The sequence below is a fragment of the Papaver somniferum genome, chromosome 7, assembly GCF_003573695.1.
Source record: "Papaver somniferum cultivar HN1 chromosome 7, ASM357369v1, whole genome shotgun sequence".
In the NCBI taxonomy this organism is placed as follows: domain Eukaryota; kingdom Viridiplantae; phylum Streptophyta; class Magnoliopsida; order Ranunculales; family Papaveraceae; genus Papaver; species Papaver somniferum.
Window position 1 is genome coordinate 128821772 of NC_039364.1, and position 17433 is coordinate 128839204.

The window sequence follows — 17433 nt, forward strand, 5'->3', positions numbered from 1 at the left end:
TCTATCTCCTACTCTTGAGACAAAGTCGTATAAGTATGATAGTTTTCATACATACACATTTGCTATTTCGAGCCGAGTTTACTCGCCTATATTTTTCTCGAAATATGTGTTGGTAAGCTTTCGATTTAACCACTTTTCATCTTTACCCGTGACGAAAGTCATGACGACGTTTCAATCTTGAAAATAGCTTTGATGACGATAGTTGTGAATAACGACTATTATAACATTATAGAAGAATGTTTCAATGATTGAAATGTAGAGTTAAAATTACGTAACCAACTATGGATATAAGCATATATAGTGTGTTCGCACATTAGTGTATAAATCCATGTGCCGGAAACCAAGTGTGTGCATATGTGTGCATACGGTATTGGTGAAGGAGACGGGTTAAGTACGCGTACCAGCGGAAATTTTCGAACCGAAAATTTCTGCTGAGTTTGTAAGTTTGCAAACTGTTAAACCAGACACCTTAGGTACGCGTACCCACGGAAGTTTTCGACCGAATATTTCTGCTGAGTTTCTAAACTCAAATCCGATAGCTATGGTACACGTACCCGTACGCGTACCCAAGCTGGTTATATTTCTCAAATAGGAAGTTCATGAACTTAAACAATAAATTAATAAGGAATGCAATCTTTGCTAACCGTGGCTATATTGTTCATGAATTGATTCAAGTGAATCAAACCGATTTTGTTTCAATTGTGTCTACTCATAGAGACCTAAGCAATTGAACAACTCTTCAACCAGTTCTTATGAGTCATTTGAACTAGTTATCTGAAGAAGATGAATAAGGTTAATATGGAAGTACTCATATGGCTAACCATTGGTTAACTATTTGTGAACCAAGTGTACACGTTTAGGTATGGTTACTCAAACCTAAATGAAATACATTTCATTTTTATGTGACAAGCTAAGTTTCGATCTAACGGTTGAAAGATATTAGTTTGGTTAAATCAGGTTTTTCATCTAACGGGTAATATTGAATGCTTTGTTACCGCAAGGTAACTTGGATTGCAAACCCTGATTTGAAAACTATATAAAGGAGACATCTAGCAACTGGAAAAACTAATCCCCACACCTCCTGTGTGATACTAGTTGGTTTTGCTAGAGTCGATTCTCCTTTAACCTTAGGTTTCTTCTCGAGACCCTGTAGGTTAACGACTGAAAGACTTCTTTGGAATTGTGAAACCAGAAGAAACTACATCTCTTGTAGTTGTGCGATCTGATCTTTCCATTTTCTATCGTACGAGTTCAATTGAATAATTGACTTGAGATTATATCTTCGATAGGGCAAGATAAAAAGAAATCACAAACATCTTCGTCTCATCGTTTGTGATTCCGCAATATCTAGTTTCGCTACCATATGATTTAGATTATTGTGAGGTGATTGATAATTCTAGGCTGTTCTTCGGGAATATAAGTCCGGGTTATCAATTGGTTCATGTTCACCTTGATTTTATCAAAAGACGGAGCAAAACTCTTAGGTTTATCTGTGGGAGACAGATTTATCTATCATCATAGACTTTTCTGTGTGATACAGATTTGTTTATTAAAGTCTTCGACTTTGGATCGTAGCAACTCTTGGTTGTGGGTGAGATCAGCTCAGGGAATCAAGTGCGTAGTATCCTGCTGGGATCAGAGATGTAAGGAGCGCAACTGTACCTTGAATCAGTGTGATATTGATTAGGGTTCAACTACAGTCCAGACCTAACAGAATTTAACACCTCACCTGGGATACGGATTGGCGCGTCACAAAGGATATCAGAGATTTGAGTATGGGGTGACGACCCAACCTTAGCTGAAATTAACACTTCGCCGGGGATCCGGCTTTGCGCGTCGCTTCTGTCTGTACGTACCCACGAATTATTATAAGTTGTCATTATCATAAGAGTGACTAATTTTCACATTGGTTTCGTCGATGCCAACAACCCGCTCCTTTAATCCTGGCTAGGGTACGGGCTTTGCGGGAGAACACACAGGCAGAGCAAATTGTACTGTGCTTGCCGCACAGGAATCGGAAATTGCTTTCCAAGCAGAGCGGTGACAGGTATCCCCTCTTGTCACCTCGCTGGGTTCACTGAGACACTAGCTTAGGGAAGGTGTTAGTCAGTTCCATATAATGTACATGTTAAGGGAAGGGCGTTAGTCAGTTCCCTATAGTGCTCAAAGCCTTTTTCCAATAGAAAGTACCGGGTGGGCTAGAGATTATCTAGCTTAGAGAAGGTGTTAGTAAGTTCCCCTGTAGTGTACATGTTAATGGAAGGTGTTAGTCAGTTCCCTATAATGCAATGCTCTATCCTCATCACGGATAAATTTTTACATTTGTCTCGTCGATACCAAAAAACCCGCTCCTTTAGGGTACAAGATGTACGGGGAGAACACACAGGCGTGGATCAATGTTGCAGTGTTTACCGCGTAAAACCGGAAATTGCATTCCAATCCAATGCGTGACAGGTCTCCCCTCCTATCCTGGCTAGGGTACAAGATGTGCGGGGAGAACACACAGGTGTGGCTCAATGTTGCGGTGTTTACCGCGTAAAACCGGAAATTGCATTCCAAGCCAATGTGTGACAGGTCTCCCCTCCTATCACCCTGCTGGGTTCGCCGAGGCGCGACTTTAGGGAAGGTGTTAGTCAGTTCCCTAGTGTGCCGAGGAACTCTGACTTGTCGTTCTTCGCACATGGCAGAGAGACAACAAGCACTGGACAACCAAAAACCACTCATACACCACCACATATTGTCTTCCAAACAACGGTTGTCAATAGTAGCACTGATAAATCAACCAATTAAGGAAAGAAAGATTGTTAGAGCGTTGCTCGGTCGAACTCGCATACGTTGCTATCTCAAGCATGTTTGTCAAGTTTAGTTGTCAAAACTATATGTCTTGATTTCTAGACTACTTATAGCTAAGTCTCGGTTTAGGACATTTTAGTGTAATTGAGCTCCAGACTCCATGGCGATCATCTTACGAAGACGAAGAAATACTCAAAGAACCAGTGGAACTTCATCCGACTAAAAGGTATGTGGAGACTTGAACTTATGTATCTCTCAAAAGTCTATCTACTCTATCTCCTACTCTTGAGACAAAGTCGTATAAGTATGATAGTTTTCATACATACATATTTGTTATTTCAAGCCGAGTTTACTCGCCTATCCTTTTCTCGAAATATGTGTTGGTAATCTTTCCCTTTAACCACTTTTCATCTTTACCCGTGACGAAAGTCATGATGACGTTTCAATCTTGAAAATATCTTTGATGACAATAGTTGTGAATAACGACTATTATAACATTATAGAAGAATGTTTCAATGATTGAAATGTAGAGTTGAGATTACGTAACCAACTATGGATATAAGCATATATAGTGTATTCGCACATTAGTGTATAAATCTATGTGCCGAAAACCAAGTGTGTGCATATGTGTGCATACGGTATTGGTGAATGAGACAGGTTGGGTACGCGTACCATCGGAAGTTTTCGAACGAAAATTTCTGTTGAGTTTGTAAGTTTGCAAACTGTTAAACCAGTCGCCTTAGGTACGCGTACCCACGGAAGTTTTCGACCGAAAATTTCTGTCGAGTTTCTAAACTCAAATCTGGTAGCTATGGTACACGTACCCGTACGCGTACCCAAGATGGTTACATTTCTCAAATCGGAAGTTCATGAACTTAAACAATAAATTAATAAGGAATGCAATCTTTGAAAACCGTGGCTATATTGTTCATGAATTGAATCAAACCGATTTTGTTTCAATTGTGTCTATTCATAAAGACCTAAGCAATTGAACAACTACTCAACTAGTTCTTATGAGTCATTTGAACTAGTTACGTGAAGAAGATGAATACGGTTAATATGGAAGTACTCATATGGCTAACCATTGGTTAACTATTTGTGAACCAACTAAGTGTACATGTTTAGGTATGGTTACTCAAACCTAAATGAAATACATTTCATTTGTGTGTGACAAGCTAAGTTTCGATATAACGGTTGAAAGGTATTAGCTTGGTTAAATCAGGTTTTTCATCTAACGGTGAATATTGAATGCTTTGTTACCAAGGTAACTTGGATTGCAAACCCTTATTTGAAAACTATATAAAGGAGACATCTAGCAAATGGAAAAACTAATCCCCACACCTCCTGTGTGATACTAGTTGGTTTTGTTAGAGTCAATTTTCCTTTAACCTTAGGTTTCTTCTCGAGACCCTGTAGGTTAACGAATGAAAGACTTCATTGGAATTGTGAAGCTAGACGAAACTACTTCTCTTGTAGTTGAGTGATCTGATCTTATGATTTTCTATCGTACAAGTTCAATTGAATAATTGACTTGAGATTATATCTCTGATAGGGCAAGATAAAAAGAAATCACAAACATCTTCGTCTAATCGTTTGTGATTCCGCAATATCTAGTTTCGCTACCATACGATATAGATTATTGTGAGGTGATTGATAATTCTAGGTTGTTCTTTGGGAATATAAGTCCGGGTTATCAATTGGTTCATGTTTACCTTGATTTTTCAAAAGACGGACAAAACTCGTAGGTTTATCTGTGGGAGACAGATTTATCTATCATCATAGACTTTTCTATGTGATACAGATTTGTTTATTAAAGTCTTCGACTTTGGGTCGTAGCAACTCTTGGTTGTGGGTGAGATCAGCTCAGGGAATCAAGTGCGTAGTATCCTGCTGGGATCAGAGATGTAAGGAGCGCAACTGTACCTTGAATCAGTGTGATATTGATTAGGGTTCAACTACAGTCCAGACCGAAGTTAGTTTGTTGTAGGCTAGTGTTTGTAGCGGCTTAATATAGTGTGGTGTTCAATCTGGACTAGGTCTCAGGGTTTTTCTGCATTTGCGGTTTCCTCGTTAACAAAATTTCTAGTGTCTGTGTTATTTCTATTCCGCATTATATTTTGTTATATAATTGAAATATCACAGGTTGTGCGTTAAGATCAATCAATTACAATATCCAACCTTTGGTTGTTGATTTAAATTGATTGACACTTGGATATTGGTCTTTGGTACCATCCAAGTTTATCTCTCTAGTATTTGATAAAGACTGGCAAATTTCCATTTGCTTGAGTAAAGATCAAATCGAGAGATTGAGATATTAACTCTTTGATATAATTTTTTCTAGATTGAGTCTGACTGTCTAGTTGATTCTCTAAAAAGTATATTGGAGTTAGTCCATACAAATTGCTAATGGAAATATTGGGTGAGGTTTTTAGACCCCCGCTTTTTCAGAGATTAGAGCACCATGGACAAACCGTTCCAGGTGGACACGCTGAGCGTGCAAGGCTATATACTCGTTGAATACATCAGTGTAGCGCGCATGCAGCCCAGAACATCTAAGGGAATCATAGACTTGTTATTTCCTCAAACTTCTGTGGCCTAAAATACCATAGTCCCTCTAAGAAGCTGGCCGCGGAAGGAATCCTCCGCATAGCTAGTTAGCAGGCTGAGGTCTCGTTCGTTAACGGAATTAACCAGACAAATCGCTCCACCAACTAAGAACGGCCATGCACCACCACTCATATAATCAAGAAAGAGCTCTCAGTCTGTCAATGCTTACTATGTGTGGACCTGGTAAGTTTCCCCGTGTTGAGTCAAATTAAGCCGCAAGCTCCATTCCTGGTGGTGCCATTCCGTCAATTCCTTTAAGTTTCATCCTTGTGACTATACTCCCCCCAGAACCCAAAAACTTTGATTTCTTATAAGGTGTCGGCGGAGTCCTTAAAGCAACATCCGTCGATCCCTGGTCGGCAACGTTTATGGTTGAGACTATGACGGTATTTGATCGTCTTCGAGCCCCCAACTTTCGTTCTTGATTAATGAAAACATCCTTGGCAAATGCTTTCACAGTTGTTCGTCTTTCATAAATCCAAGAATTTCACCTCTGACTATGAAATACAAATTCCCCCGACTGTCCTTGTTAATCATTACTCCGATCCCGAAGGCCAACACAATAGGACCAAAATCCTATGATGTTATCCCATGCTAATGTATCCAGAGCTTGGGCTTGCTTTGAGTACTCTAATTTCTTCAAAGTAACAGCACCATAGGCACAACCCGGCCAATTAAGGCTAGGAACGCATCGCCGGTAGAAGGGACGGGACAACCGGTACACACCCAAAGGGCGGACCGGACGACCCAACCCAAAGTCCAACCACGAGCTTTTTAACTGCAACAACTTAAATATACGTTATTAGAGCTGGAATTACCGCGGTTGATGGCACCATACTTCCCCTCAAATGGATCATCGTTAAGGGATTTAGATTGTACTCATTCCAATTACCAGACTCGAAGAGCCCGGTATTTTTATTTATTGTCACTACCTCCCCGTGTTAGAATTGGGTAATTTGCGCGCTTGCTGCCTTCCTTGGATGTGTTAGCTGTTTCTCAGGCTCCCTCTCCGGAATCGAACCCTAATTCTCCGTCACCCGTCACCACCATAGTAGGTCACTATCCTACCATCGAAAGTTGATAGGGCATAAATTTGAATGATGCGTCGCCAGCACAAAGGCCATGCGATCTGTCAAGTTATCATGAATCATCTGAGCAACGGGAAAATCCCGTGTCAACCTTTTATCTAATAAATGCATCCCTTCCAGAAGTCGGGGGTTTGTTGCACGTATTAGCTCTAGAATTATTACGGTTATCCGAGTAGCAAGTACCATCAAACAAACTATAACTAATTTAATGAGCCATTCGCAGTTTCACAGTCTAAATTAATTCAAACTTACACATGCATAGCTTAATCTTTGAGACAAGCATATGACTACTGACAGGATCAACCAGGTAGCATTCCTCAATGACACCATCTTCTGACCCAGACCATCGTCGGAATTTCGCCGTGCATCAGGCAAAAGAAAATAACAATCAATTTTGAAAATCGTTTTTCTGGGGCTCGGAAAATACTCCGAGCTCCAAATGGAATCATCGGCATCCAAGGGAACAAAAAGATCTCATGCGCCACGAGAACGAGATAATAATATCACCGAACAATGGGAACACGAGACCCTTGTCGAGTACCATCTCGCACCACCCAAGAGAAGGCGAGAGGCAATAGATGCGAGGGACAAAATCGATACCTTCTCGATAGGTAGGCAACACAGGAACCAAACGGGCGTTTCCCGAAGGAAAACATGGGACGGGACTGAAGAGGTAATCGGGATTGTCGTTCGCCGCGTGGAGCGGAGAGCCAACCAGCACAAAGAACCAATCACCACTTATACACCAACACATATTTTCCATCAAGGAACAACCGTCTCCAGTAGAACTAGCAAGCCAATCCATTTAAGGCAAGCCAATCTTGCACGAGCACCGGAGACAAATCTTTCCAAGCGAACACGTTGTGCGTGAAAACACAATGATCTATCCCCAAGAACCAAAGCCCTTTAGTCCCGAGCAAGTCGGGATAGGGCAGAGATAATATCTCGTGAAGATCCTATCTCATAAAAGTATTGCTAAGTTTCTACGCCGGCTCGCCAGCCTGGGCAACCTGTCCGATGACAGTATTCAATCCTTGGCACATTCCGTGTCGCGGGTGGAACAGGGAGTGGGCACACTATTCTTGTAGGGTTTACGCATTCACGACCATTAGAGTAGCATACCCACTATATCCCTACCCAGGGATGCAAGGCTACAGGGAGGAGTCCCCCTTTCACTATCTTGCTGCCTGCATAGCTACAGGAGGGAGTCTCCCCCTCCCTTCACAATATGCCAGTATCGTTTCACTTGTTCACGACTTCGAGGGGCAATTAACGATACCTCCTCGGTAAGATATGCACATGAACTAACCAGTCTTTCCCGAAGATGAATATGGAAAGATACTGAAGAGGTAATCGGGCTTGTCGTTCGACGCGCGGGGCGGAGAGCCAACCAATACCCAAGAACCAAACACTACTCAAACGCCAACACATATTGTCCATCAAGAAACGACCATCTCCAGTAGAACAAACTCGCCAAGTCTTTTAAGGCCAAGCGAGCATGAGCACCAGGTACAAGTAGTTCCAAGCGGACATGATGTGCGCGAAAGATCGAAAGATCTATCTTACCAACGAGTAGGTAAGATTAAGCAACAAACGAGGAGACACCATTGATCCTTTGTCAAAATGGGCAACACAGGAACCAAAAGGGGACATGATACATGCACGTAGAGGAAATCGGGCTTGTCGTTCGCCGCTAGAGACGGAGAGCCAACAAGCACCCAAGAACCAAACACCACTCATGCACCAACACGTATTGTCCATCGAGCAACAACAATCTCGGAAAGAAATAGCAACTCATGTCAGTGATGACAAGAGGGACACGAGCTCCCGAGACAGACCATTCCAAATGGACACAATGATCTATCCCATCATGATGGAATTTTCGAACATTACCCGGACCTGTCGGCCAAGGATATATACTCATTGAACACATCACTGTAGTGCGTGTGCGGCTGAGAACATCTAAGGGCACATACTTCACCAACCTACCCAAAACATAATCAAGGAGGCTGAAAAATTCTCTCTGTAATTCACAACAACGCAGGGGCCAGGATACCAGCCGGATATCGAATAGCGTCCCTGCCGAAAACTCGGTATCATTAAGACTCGGGAGACATGGAGTTTTAATCCAGAAGGCAACTCAAAAGAGTCTTTGGAACCGAAAGGTTCATTACTTCCAGTGTGTTAGCCCTCAAGGGAGTTGGGGGAGTTGGGTGTAGTTTGGTTTTTTCCTGTTAGTCGTGGGGGGAGTTCAAAGGAGTCTCTCGAAGTCTCTGTTAGTCGTGGGAGAATTTAGAAGAGTCTCTCAAACTCCCTAGAAAACCCTGTTAGTCGTGGGGGAGTTTGAAAGAAACTCTCAAACTCCCTGTTAGTCGTTAAAATTAGAATGCTAGGGAGTTGGTGTTTTTGGGGGAGTTCTAGAGAGTTTATAGTGTATTTTTTCGTCACTCCAAATCTCTCAAAAAAGTAGAGATTTCTGAAGAGTCTCTCAAACTCCCCACACTCAAAACACCAAACTCTCTTAAACTCCCCACACTCTCTTACATAGGGCTGAACATGGTGTCGGTTAACCATTGGAAACCGACCGAACCAGACCAATAAGCAAGAAACCGAACCAAACCATTTAGATTTGGATTGGTTTGGTAAAAAATGTTGAAAAACCGACATTACTGGTTTGGATTTGGTTTGACCTGAAAACCGAACCAAAAACCATTGGGGAACCGATTAATTTTTAAACTTAATTTCTACCGTCGATTTAAAAGTATTAGATTCTACCCATTAATTTAGAGGATAAATAGAAACCCTAAATCTAATATTTCATTATGATACTCTCCCTTTTTCTCTTTCTCCTTCTCTCAGCCGCCTCCCTTCTCCACCCCCAACTACAGCTGCTGCTACTCGACTTCTTTCTTCCCGTCTTCCTTCTTTTTTATTTGTCAATTTCTAAATTAAGATATATTATATATCTTCATTTGATCTCTAGAATTAGAGTAAGCTTTAACTATTCTTGATTTTTTTTTGTCTGTATATTTGTGTAAACCAATACTATCGGCAACTACGATTTTTTTATCTGTAAATTTGTGTATTTTTTTTTGGTTTGACATAATTATTGGTTAACCAAAAACCACTGGGAGAAACCGAAACCAACTGGAACCATTTAGAAACCGAACCAATGGTTAATGGATTGGTTTGGTTTAGATTTTTAGAAACCAATAATATTGGTTTCGGTTTTGGTTTGGCTAGAAACCGAACCAAAACCGACCATGAACACCTACTCTTATACTCCCTCAAAATCCCCAAAATTCAAAATACATTAAATTCCCCCGAACTCACCCGTGGACTAACCCATGTTCGTTAAAAATGGTGGGAGTACCTTACACTAAATCTCAGAGATGGGGTTATGTTAGGATCATCACGGGAACGATTCTCGGAGGGGCACTCGGATTTTACGTTATGCACCGGTTGGAAGTATCTCACAAGGTAAGCCATCTCATTTCTCTCCGACGATCTCTGTTTTTAGTAAGTTTTTCGATAACTAGGGTTTGAGGAATTGTTGTTGTACTCTATTTTGTATTCATAGTTCAAGACCAAGTCTGTTTATTCATTTTTTTATTTGCGTGTTATAATTACAGGAGAAAATGAAAAAGAGGTTGATCGAGTACGAGAAGGAAAAGGAAAAGAGGATGATTCTTAAAGGCGATTTGGAATCCGAGTTTGCGGAATCAGACCTTTCTTAGCTTCTTCAAAGCTTCACCGTTTTTTTTTTTCTTTTTATTTAGTTAGAAAGACTTTTTGATTAAGGATTTTGAGGAAAAAATTTGTAACGATGATGCTACACTTCAGCAATCCTGCAAAATTGAAAACCAAAAGGGTAACTATTCAATCTCTTTTTTTGTGTTCCTGTTAGCGGTTCTTAGGTATCTATGTCGTCTCTCAATAATCAATTGACCATAGTGTTCTTGTTTTTTAATTGGTATAAATAGATGCTGCTTGCTTTGATGATATCTGATTTTTTTTTTTTTACTGATATATTGAATCTGCTAGTTTTATTCTCTTGATTGTTATTCAGAAGGTATTGTCATCATACTGTAATACCCTTTTGATTATTTATTTTAACGTCAGTTGGAATCTTGTGTATGTGTTTATTCTGATAATTTTGAGAGTAGTGTTAATGAATATCACAATGTGCATCTTCATAAGATTATATTTGAAGAAATCTACGGTGCGGGTGATCCATCCACTCTAATGGAGTTGAAAGAATTAAGTGCTAGGCGCAGAGCAATCGAGGAGTCCATTAATGAGACCAGTGTTACTGCAAATGCCACTGCAAGAGAAATGGCTGGAGGATTGACTTCTAGGCTTGAACAAGTAATTATTTTACCCATCTCTCATCTGTTTCTAGCAATACTTGGCAAGTTTATCTATGTTTTGTTTAATCTTTGCTTATTTGGTGCATTAGGACCTGCTGAAGCTGGAAGTGTATCTGCCATTGTTGGAAAACTTAGTATTCCATGCTACCTCGTCTGGGAATGGTGGTTCTGGTGTGGAACTGAAGATAAGTTGGTCTAGTGCTTTAAGTCCCACTCGCTTCAGTGGTTGCAAGTTCCTTCACAATGATGAGTTGTGTTTTGAGCATGGGATGGCTCTTTTCCTTTATGGTGCAATCTTGAGAGAGAGAGCCCAAGAAGTTTTATTGAGAGGAGGTAAATCAATTATATCAACCTTAAAAGTTAAAACCTAAAATAGTTCAGAACTGCAAATTTAATTTTGCACCCTCTTTTTCGTAGGGGCAAAAAGAAACTCGCATTGTATACTAGCCTTATTTTGGTTCTAATTAGCTGTTTTAATTGCATAAATGCAGATCTAGCACAATCCGGGGAACTCTACAGGAAAGCAGCCGGTGTTTACCATCATCTGTTTCAGCAGGTACTCCCTAGTTTGAAACCTGCAGTAGGTCAGGAAAGGCCACCACCAGAGACCAACCCTTCCCTTTCCAATGTTATGAACTTCATTTGCTTGGCCGAGGCACAGGTAACGCTCTTTTAGTATTTTTTTAACTAATTGTTGAATTTGATTACATCATGTTCAAGAGGGTTTTCTCGTTTGGAACTTCTTATTATGTTTCCTCGAACTTATTTCAAAAATAAAACTAATTGGTCTGAAGAACTTTTGTAACCGTGTTGTGTGAAATACAAACATGTTTCTTATCATATGTAGTTTTGTGGTTAGGGTGCAGCTCTAAGAAAAGCCGTGGAGAAGAGGATGAGTGTAGGACTTTTATCAAAGCTCGATTGTGGAATCAAAGAGTTACTTGATCAGGCTTATAGTATTTTAAATTCATTTAATGGGAAATGCGAAATAATTTCATCGAAGCTTGAGGTAAGCTTTATTTATATGCTATCTTTGTGTTATACTAGAATAGTGCACCATTAACTGATTTTGTCCGTTTAATATTGTTCTTCTGATTATGTTGAATATAGAGGTTGATGCGCGATGCTTCATGTCACCATTTCACTTTTATTTAGATGATTATTTTTAACGCCTTTATAAGCAAGCTTATACGGCTAAGTACCCAGACAACAATATACTTGACTGGAAAAATTATCCACTCATATAACAAAGCTTATATTATGTTAGGTATCAGATCCCATGTTTGTCTTCTTTCCTATCTGGTAATGTACCATTTCAAAATACAATTCAAAGATTTTCTCTCGAGCAACTGCAATTGGCACTCAGTCAAATCTTGCTCTTACATTATAATGAGTAACAACTGCTTCTAGGTCTCTCGAGCAACTGCAATTGGCACTCAGTCAAATCTTGCTCTTACATTATAATGAGTAACAACTGCTTCTAGGACATCAATGAAGCAAATTTCTGATTGAATCACATATGAGACAAGGTCCGGCTTCACGGGAGAGATGGCTGCATAGTTATCTGCACGTGAGTTGATATGGAGTCTGTTTAGTTGTAGTTTATTCTATCCACATACCTCTAGACTCCAGCTCCAAAATGGCAGACTTTGCGAATTTGATTAATCATTAATGCCTCTCAACTGTTTGTGCTGATCTCAGAGTGAACATCTGATTCTTCTTCTCAGTCTCATCTCTTGTAAAAATCATCTTATTCCCGCATCGGAAGTTTCTAATATTTTTATTATTTTGTAGTGGTATTCATTGGATGTTCTGGTTGTTTTGCAGGAGTTTATATGCTTCTCAAGATCTTTGCATGAGTTAAGGAGCAAAAGGTACTTGGCTGATAGTTTGAAGAATGGTTTGAAGAAAGGGGATGTAGGCTTAGCGATTGGTGTTCTTCGTATGGCGCTAGAAAATATAAAAGGAAAAACTCCAAAAAAAGAATCATGGCAGTTGGTGTTCAAGAAGGAAATTAAGACTGTTCACGAGATGCTAAGGGAGCTTGAGCAAGAGAATGGCTTTGTGTATCATGAAAGGGTACCCATTGGTGTTGACCAATTGCCCTCACCTGAAAGTAGGATAATAGTTGCAGCGGCGCCATACAATCCTAAGAGATCGGAAACCAAACTTGTCTTTAAAAAGATTGTCAAGCCTCGTTTGAGTAAATCTCAGACCATGTAAAAAAGATTTTCTGCAATGTGTATGTTTTATTTTTATTTTGGTGTTCAAAAGATTCTCAAGTTGAGATCAAACAACACTCCAATTATTAAAAAAATTCTCATCTATACATAGATTTTTACCTCCCAGTTTAACTGCCACTTGGCAAAGCAAGAGGTTCTCAAGCTGTGAGCCCATCCTAAAAAATGGTTGGTTCATAACTGACCACCCATGACACACATCACTTACGCGGGAAAGCAACTGAAACTCGGTAGACCCTTTTTCAGTCTCTCTCTCTCAGACTGAGAAGAACAGAAAATAAATTTTCTAATGGCTGTTCATTTGGATTCTCTCTTATGTTTTTCCAGACTCGGCAGAAATAAACCCTTTCTCTTACCATTCACAACTTCCATTCTCAATCCAACTTCTCATACTCCAGACACCTCTTTCTCTCCCAAGAAATTGAAGCTCCCAAAAAAAAGGTCCCTCTCTCTCTCTCTCCGTTTTTTTTCTTTTTCTTTGAACAATTATGATTAAATGAAACAGAAGTCTTCTCTTTTTCAGGTGGTCTGCTTCTGTTGTGATGTCCAAGGGAAAACCACTTGAGTCGAGTTTTTCTAGAAAAGATTGGTTCAAACTTACGTATTTGGAGGTGGGATTTTGTTTTTGGACTTGATATTTGTAACTCTCTTCTTGTGTTAAATTTTTCTTAAAATGAAAATTGGTTTGTACTAGGGGAATAGCTGGATATGGGATGTGAATGGGTTGAAAATTTTGGTGGATCCAATCTTGGTAGGTAATTTGGATTTTGGAATCCCTTGGCTTTATGATGCAGCCAAGAAATACGTGAAGAATTTTCAGGTACTTGGTAAAGGAAATGGTATAAGACTTTGATACTTGTATTGATTGTGCAAATAAATAAGTTATGCCGCAATTGATTTTCTTATTCTAGAGCAGCTAAGTGATCTTCCTGAACTTGACTGCTTGTTGATTACCCAAAGTCTTGATGATCACTGCCATTTGAAGACGCTGAAGCCGCTTTCACAAATGCTACCAAATCTGCCAGTTATAGCAACTCCAAATGCAGAGACATTGTTAAACCCCCTTTTCAGCTCTGTAAGTTATTTGCTAAGTTTGCTAAACACAGGATTGTCTAAGCTTCTTCTGGAAGCACCTTTACTAATTTATGGGGTAGCCTGTTCTACTTGTTCACAGCTAGGGGGTGAAATGTGTATTAGTTCCTTAGGATGATCCTTTAATCTCCAAATTTTGCTCGATAAAAATTAGGCAGCTCCCTTTCTTCGAAAAAATTTCTCATGTGTGGCTCTCGCAACCTATCACTTACCTGGTAATTTTGAATGCAATCTGAAACAGTTTTACTCACTTTATGCACCTAAGAGAATTTCTTTCTTGTCATGTCAAATTAGAATTTAGAGCACATGAGAAGAGAAGCAAATAGAGGAAAAGCTAAAAAAAAAGTAATACCGGTACTACGAAGCTTTATGAGTGGTGTCTTAGCATACCTACCTCATACAAATAGAGAATTTATTAGTCCTTGGTTATTTCTGCAAATCATTTTTCGTTGTTCTTCTTTCACATGAAGAAGATCTGACAGCTCGAAGTTTTGCGCGCCAGCTTTGTTAGGTGGATATTATACTGATGTCAATATTAAGATTAGACCTGATACACATGTTTCAATCAAGTAACTGAATCTTGTATAATTGAATGTAAAGCAAGTGGCTGAATTCCCAAGTAAAACCATTACATTCGTAAGTGTAATTGGATTAATTAATGTGATTCTAAGTACTAGGAATTGGATCAACTTACTTGAGTCAAACATGCTCTAAATTTCAAAAGCTTCAACTGGTTTAGGTGACATATTTAGAACCTGGGCAAAGTTCTGAAATTATGGGGAGAAATGGGTCTAAAGCCAAAATACAAGCTACAGCAGGACCTGTTCTAGGCCCTCCTTGGCAACGACCGGAGAATGGGTATATCTTTATTCTTATTAAGCTGTCATCTGTAAATTAGAATTATGTGCTTTTTTACTCAGTAAAAATGAAATCTTCCGCTTTTTCTATCTGATTGGAAATTCCAACTCCAATTTTGAGAAACAACATTTTAAGTCTTTTTAAATTTTATATCCGGCCACAAACCCTTGCTACTGTTCTAGGTATCTTGTAACTTCTCAGCAAGAGGAGCTGACTCTGTATTATGAACCTCACTGTGTATACAACAAAGAGCTTTTACAGAAGGAGCGGGCTGACATTCTCATCTCACCAGTTATAAAGCAGTTGCTGCCAGGTTTTACACTTGTTTCTGGACAAGAAGATGCAGTTCAGCTCGCAAAGCTTCTGCAATCCAAGTATCTAACCTCGATTTTAATGTTTTAATACGTCAGATAAAGTTATTAAACTGATATTTATGAAGATCTTGTTTTCTTCACAGGTTCATTGTACCAATGAGAAATGGGGAACTTGACAGCAAAGGATTTCTATCTAGTATCATTCAGTCTGAGGGAACAATGGAATCATTCAAGGTTAGATCTTTCATTGATTTATTTTTCTTCGGTGGTGTCAGACTTGTATTGCTGAGCCAACCATTTGTCCTTACTATGCTCAGGTCGCAGCAGTGTATACACCTGTATCTGTTAGCTTCACCTAACTTCCACCAAAGACAGTCCATGCAGGGCATCCCAATTGCATTGAAATGGGATAAATTCTTTAGTCCCAGGATGTAGAATAAGAACTTTGTCAAACCACACATCGCCAAAATGTCTAGGCTTTCCGTTTCTTTAAGCAGTTAATTAAAGGGAGCATTATTAAAAGTTTGCAAAATTAATAGATGCTGTTTGATTAACTGTCCATGGATCGATGTCTTTTAAGAAATCTCCAATACTAGTCCCTCCATGGTTTATCGATTCACTGATCACGTCATCAGTGTGAATCAATAACTTGTTGCATAGGTTACAAGCAGTGACTGATGAACCTAAATATATGTACCTCCGTATTTGGTTACTGTCAATATTTGTCAGTTTCAATTTGGTTTGTTAAGTATGTCAATGAATGTCTTCACCTCTTCCTTTATTGAAAATGATAATATTTTAAATGTCAATTTGCAGGAACTTCTGTCAAAAGAGTTACCAAACGCTAAGGTATTAGAAGCAACCCCTGGCGAGCCATTGGAAATATCAACACCTTGAAATCACCTATTATTTCTCCCAGTAGCCATAATGAACAATTCTTTGCCCTGAAGTTCTTTCTGAAGAAAACCTTCTATACCGTGTATATCTAGTGTACTTGCTCCATTTTAACTAGTTCATAAAATTTCTGGTATAGTATCTACTACACTTCACTATACATATCTGATGTGTTCTTAAACACTATAGTAGAAAACTCATGTTTTAACTCTCTTTGGGATACTTCGGTTTACATGTTCAAGCTTGATTTTATTGTCTGAGTTCGCCAGATGCATATCCGTATAAAGTCGTTTAACTTTTCGTGGTTGCAAACTTGCCGTTGAGGATTGAGATTAAGCCTGACTTGTTATTTTTCATCTAACCATTTAGCCGATAAAGATTAGTTTGTGCGTTGTTTTGGGGCCGCACAAGTTGCACCAATTTAGAGATAATTGGAGGTGTATGTATTGGACCCTACATCACACTATGCAAGATCGAAGATCTTAGCTGGGATTCTTTGCATGGATGATAATCTTGGAACCAAAATATTCAGTTAGATTGGGAATGTGGAGTCCAACTTCCAGCACTATTATAAGCACTCGAGCCTCCGACTCGAAACCAATCGGTTATGAGTGTAATGGCCCTTATAAGCTAGTCTAGGAGGTTGGCCAATTGTGAGATTATTATTTCCAACATTCCCTCTCACCTCTATTCGAAACCAATTGGTTATGAGTGTAGTGGCCCTTATAAGCTAGTCTCGAAAGTTGGCCAATCATGAGATTGTTATATCCAACATGCTCTCTCACCTTTACATGTGGACCGATGTATAGTCGCATGCCTCTTCCTTAATGGGTGGGTGTTAAGGTCTTATGTCACATACAAGGCGTAGACAAACCGCTAATACCATATTAACATTTGGACATCCAATGCAAAACCAACTAGTTATGAGTAGAATGGTCCTCATGCTTATATAAAGGATATGGTCTAGGAGGCTGGTCCATGTGGGATTATCATTTCCAATAATTACGAACATACCAACTATACTTATTTATGTGATGTGAATAAATTCATAGTGATTCCAATTGCTTGCCCAAAGGCACTATTAGTCGTGGAATAAATAACAGTGGTTAGAGCAAGCATTGAGATGAGGTAGGAATATGGAAATCCATATATCATGAGTCACCAAAAGAAGGGAAGG

The 17433-nt window shown here is 39.5% G+C and overlaps 2 protein-coding genes across 2 annotated transcripts; both read left to right on the forward strand.

Annotated features, from left to right (window-relative positions):
* The first annotated feature begins 9816 nt into the window (after window positions 1–9816).
* On the forward strand, window positions 9817–13206 carry LOC113298389 (programmed cell death 6-interacting protein-like). The gene is made up of 7 exons (XM_026547120.1): window positions 9817–9968; window positions 10121–10359; window positions 10689–10856; window positions 10948–11191; window positions 11350–11519; window positions 11718–11867; window positions 12686–13206. The coding sequence occupies exons 2-7, from the start codon at window positions 10315–10317 to the stop codon at window positions 13079–13081; spliced, it is 1173 nt and encodes a 390-aa protein (XP_026402905.1). The 5' UTR covers window positions 9817–9968; window positions 10121–10314; the 3' UTR covers window positions 13082–13206.
* A 95-nt stretch (window positions 13207–13301) lies between these two features.
* LOC113298390 lies at window positions 13302–16516 on the forward strand. The gene is made up of 8 exons (XM_026547121.1): window positions 13302–13539; window positions 13622–13709; window positions 13793–13918; window positions 14015–14173; window positions 14930–15048; window positions 15231–15422; window positions 15506–15596; window positions 16179–16516. Exons 1-8 carry the CDS (start codon window positions 13388–13390, stop codon window positions 16257–16259), a joined length of 1008 nt encoding a protein of 335 aa, XP_026402906.1. The 5' UTR covers window positions 13302–13387; the 3' UTR covers window positions 16260–16516.
* The last annotated feature ends 917 nt before the right edge of the window (window positions 16517–17433 follow it).